The sequence below is a fragment of the Solanum tuberosum genome, unplaced genomic scaffold (assembly GCF_000226075.1).
Source record: "Solanum tuberosum cultivar DM 1-3 516 R44 unplaced genomic scaffold, SolTub_3.0 scf00278, whole genome shotgun sequence".
In the NCBI taxonomy this organism is placed as follows: domain Eukaryota; kingdom Viridiplantae; phylum Streptophyta; class Magnoliopsida; order Solanales; family Solanaceae; genus Solanum; species Solanum tuberosum.
Window position 1 is genome coordinate 126,980 of NW_006239215.1, and position 4,000 is coordinate 130,979.

General features: G+C 34.5%; 1 protein-coding gene across 1 annotated transcript; it reads left to right on the plus strand.

Moving 5' to 3' along the window:
* The first annotated feature begins 254 nt into the window (after positions 1-254).
* LOC102588081 (uncharacterized) lies at positions 255-2,179 on the plus strand. The gene is made up of 3 exons (XM_006359144.2): positions 255-362; positions 507-673; positions 1,290-2,179. The coding sequence occupies exons 1-3, from the start codon at positions 303-305 to the stop codon at positions 1,735-1,737; spliced, it is 675 nt and encodes a 224-aa protein (XP_006359206.1). The 5' UTR covers positions 255-302; the 3' UTR covers positions 1,738-2,179.
* Positions 2,180-4,000: the final 1,821 nt, after the last annotated feature.

Below are 4,000 nucleotides of genomic sequence, written 5' to 3' on the forward strand. Positions count from 1 at the left end.
AGATCATAAGATTCAAAAGAAAAATTTATACTTTTTAAATTTCGTATCAACTCTAAATCAGACAAACCATTTGCAATTGAAGGAATATAAAGTTAGATAAACATTCATAGACTATTGAGCTGCAACTAGTAGTTGTGTATAAAAAAAATGTCAACTATTCCTTGAGAACAACTAGTAGTCATGTTAAAACCTTATAATATAAATCTCAAATTTGTGTTTAAAAGGAGCATACATTATTTGTAAAAACCATCTTTTCTTTTTCATATTTTAAAAAACACAAACAAAGGTATTAGAAGAAAAAGATGAAGCTAGTTTGGTCTCCTGAAACAGCTTCAAAAGCCTATCTTGACACCATACAAACAGTACGTAACAAAATATTTGCCTTTTTTATTTTTCATTCATGAAGAACATTACCGCCCCAAATCTCATTGATTAGGTTTTCAGGATCACCTGATAGTGAATTACTTTTTATTTATTTATATTTTGAATTTTATTCATATAAACAGTGTGGAATTTCAACGAAATCCAGTGTAGCGGAATTTTTATCAGCTATGGCTGCAGGATACAACGCGAAATTAACAGTTGAAGCATGGAAAAGTGATAGTAAGATAAATGGTGAGTCGATTGCCACGAGCATCGGCCTAGCCATCGCGATAAAACACAATCGTGGAAGGTATGTAGATTTAGGTGTTTCTATCTGTTTCAATTCATGTGAGATAATTTGATCGGACATTAAATAATTTTTTTCAATATAGACAAAAAAATTGTTGTCTAAGTCAATTCTTAGACATTTACGTGGTTATGGATCATCTCTCTGAGGGTAACATAAAATCGAATTTCAAAGTTAGTTTTTTTTTCTTTTTTCTTGTATAAGCAAATCCACCCGACAAGGTGTCTATGGCTAGTTTTTTTTTCCTTTTTTTTTATTTAATAAAAGCGAAACTTAATGAAAAAAGTACAAGTAATGGAGTTATCCCTATCTTACTAATCCTATGGAAGCGTGAATAATATCTACCTGTCAGGTTATTTTTAAATATATAAATATGCTATTTTTTTTTATAAATTTGAAGGTTGACTCAAGGGTGGAGCTAGGTAGTCTCGCGGGGGTCATCTGAACCTCTTTGGGCAAAAACATTACACTGTTTATACATGATTAAAAATTATATTTGATAATATATGTACAATAACTGTTGAATCCCTTTGACTTCTTTGTGTGTATTAACTATTGAAAATTCTGACTCCATCACTGAATTGACTGAGGTAACAAAATCCTGAATTTGTAAGTGTAGGTACGTATGTGTGGTGCCAGACGAAAAGTCAAGACTGGAATATGTAGGCGCCATGCAAAATTCAGGCGTGGCGTTACCAGAAGTGATGGTGGGAGAGGCAAAAGAGGTGATGGAAAGGCTAAATGGAGTTGAATTTTTGGTTGTGGATGAGAGGAGAAGTGACTTTATTTCAATCTTTAACAGTGCTAAATTGAGTCATCATGGTGCTATTTTAATGTGCAAAGATGGAAGCAAAATAAGAAATATAGATAGTAACAAGTTTAGTTGGGATACTGTTCTTAATGGAAAAGTTTGTGTTGTGAGATCAGTGACACTTCCATTTGGGAATGGATTGGAGATTGCTTATATAGCAAGTAAAGATGGAAATCAGAAGGTTCGAAAATACGCAAAACGATGGATTAGACATATCGATCGAAATTCAGGTGAAGAGCATGTTATTCGACGATGAATCACAGAGTTATTATAACGATGGTGTCCAAGTCAAGCAATCAATTGAGAGCCTAACTTAGCTATGTTTGGTCTTTTCCTTGTCATGATCGAGACCTCAAGTTGGAAAATATGCCAAATGTTGGATTAGACGTATCGATCGAAACTCAAGGAAAAAACATGTTATTCGATGATATATAGCATATTATTATAATGATGATGTTCGAGTCACACAATCAATTGTGAGCCTACTTAGGTGTTTGGCCTTTTCCTTGTCATGATCGAGATGGAATACTTTTTATATTAATTTGTGTATATATATAAGATAGGAACCATTAGTATTTGATTTGGTTTATGTAATAGCCATCGTTATTAGGTTTTTGGTACTTGTACTCTACTAAATGGTTTGTCCTATGCTAATGAGGCCTTGTTTATAGATGAGGTTGAAGCCCTTTTAACCTTTGTGCCCCTGATGGAATAAAAAATAAATTTTTGGTTATCGAATGATTTACTTTTATATTAGTGATATTTTAACTTTAAACTTTTTATTTATTGCTAATGAAATAATTTAGACTTGTTTTAGACCCTGCTTCAAGTATATTCCTTTCAATTTTTAACATTTGTGTTCATTCAGATACCATCATATAAATTGAGTCAAAGACAAAGACAAAAAGTATTATATTTATGAAATCTAAACATTTATTATTTCATTTTACCCTTGATTTGTGATTTGACTCCTCCCTAATCTCAAAATCATGACCTACCACATAGTCTTTCAATAGTAACTCCACTAAACACGAGGCAAGATTTAGATTAGTACCCTATGCAATCTAGGAATCAAAACACTTAAAATCCCTTCCGCTTGTAATACTTCTATTATAGGTCAACTAAGAAATATTCTTACTGCCCACTATATCTCTATAGCCCTGTTTGCTAGATAATCAGCTAAGTGCTTTCCTTCCCTCATTATGTGTCGGAACACGGAAGGTGTGCTGTTTTAATTTCCAAATAGGCACAACCTTATTTCTTCAACTGAATCATATATATTCCAAGGTACTTCCCACTCCCCTGTTAATTTTCTTTTTCAATAGCATAGAGTCTATTTGTATGATGACTTGGTTGTAATTCATATGCATGTAATGTCTGCTTGCTTCTAGGACTGTCTCTATGCTTGTAGCATTATCAATATTTGTTCCCTCTGCATGAATAATATCCCCTCTATCATCCCTTAGGCAAAATGCATATGAGCTAAGCACTGGTTTCCTTTAGAAGCCCTATCAATATTGTATTTAACCCACCTTTCAAGAGAATAGTCCCACTTTCCCAGCTTAGTCTTCAAATGTGTGTTATACTCCTCTAGTTCTTTGATCATTTCAACCCATCTTCCTGAACACTTCATGCTTGGCCTTCTTACCTTTATCAATATATACATGTTCCTGGAAACGTTGTGAATGATTCTTGGTATTGATAGGCTTTTCCTTTCATGTTTTATCCCATTCCTTCTTTTCCATAGTTCCCATACAATAAAGCTTGGAAGAGCTCTATAGTATGGTCTACTATCATATCTGCAGTTTGCTCCGAACCACTACATAATGTCTACTCTTAGAGATAGTCCTGTTATATTGATAATGCAAAGGAAGAGAAATAGGGCCAAGTCCTGTTAGCATAATCAGACCTTAGGAACACATGTGTTAGTGTCTCCTGATCAGGTGTAATACAACACCGACATCGGGATGGACATACAATGGCCCATCTCCTCACTCTATTATCTACCTGGATCTTAAATTTTCAGAGTCTCCACATTAGAAATTCCATTTTGAATGGTACTCCTTTGGTCCATATCCATTTGTATATTCGATTAGGCTCCCCCTTATGCCGGATATAATTCCATGTTGACTTGATTGAAAAGATTCCATTTGTATATAACATATATCTAGCCTTGTCTTCCTCAGTGCTCCCTTGAGGAGGCTTAATGTGACACAAGATATGTTCAGCCAATTATGCTGGTAATATCTCCTTCACTATTTCCTCATCCCATTCTCTCTCCTTGGTAAGATCCTCTGTGATAGTGTAAAAATCTCCCATTCCTGTTCAGTTGTCATGCCATACAATTGATGAACCTCGCCTTGGCTGCCACAGGATCTGATGTTCAACCAGCTGTCTAGCTTGCAACATTTTATTTTCCAGATTTGTGAGCCTCCCCCTCCAATCTTCCAAATATAAAATTAGGGTGTTTCTTCTTACGGTATTTGTTCATCATATAGTCACTCCAAGGTGTCTTCTTC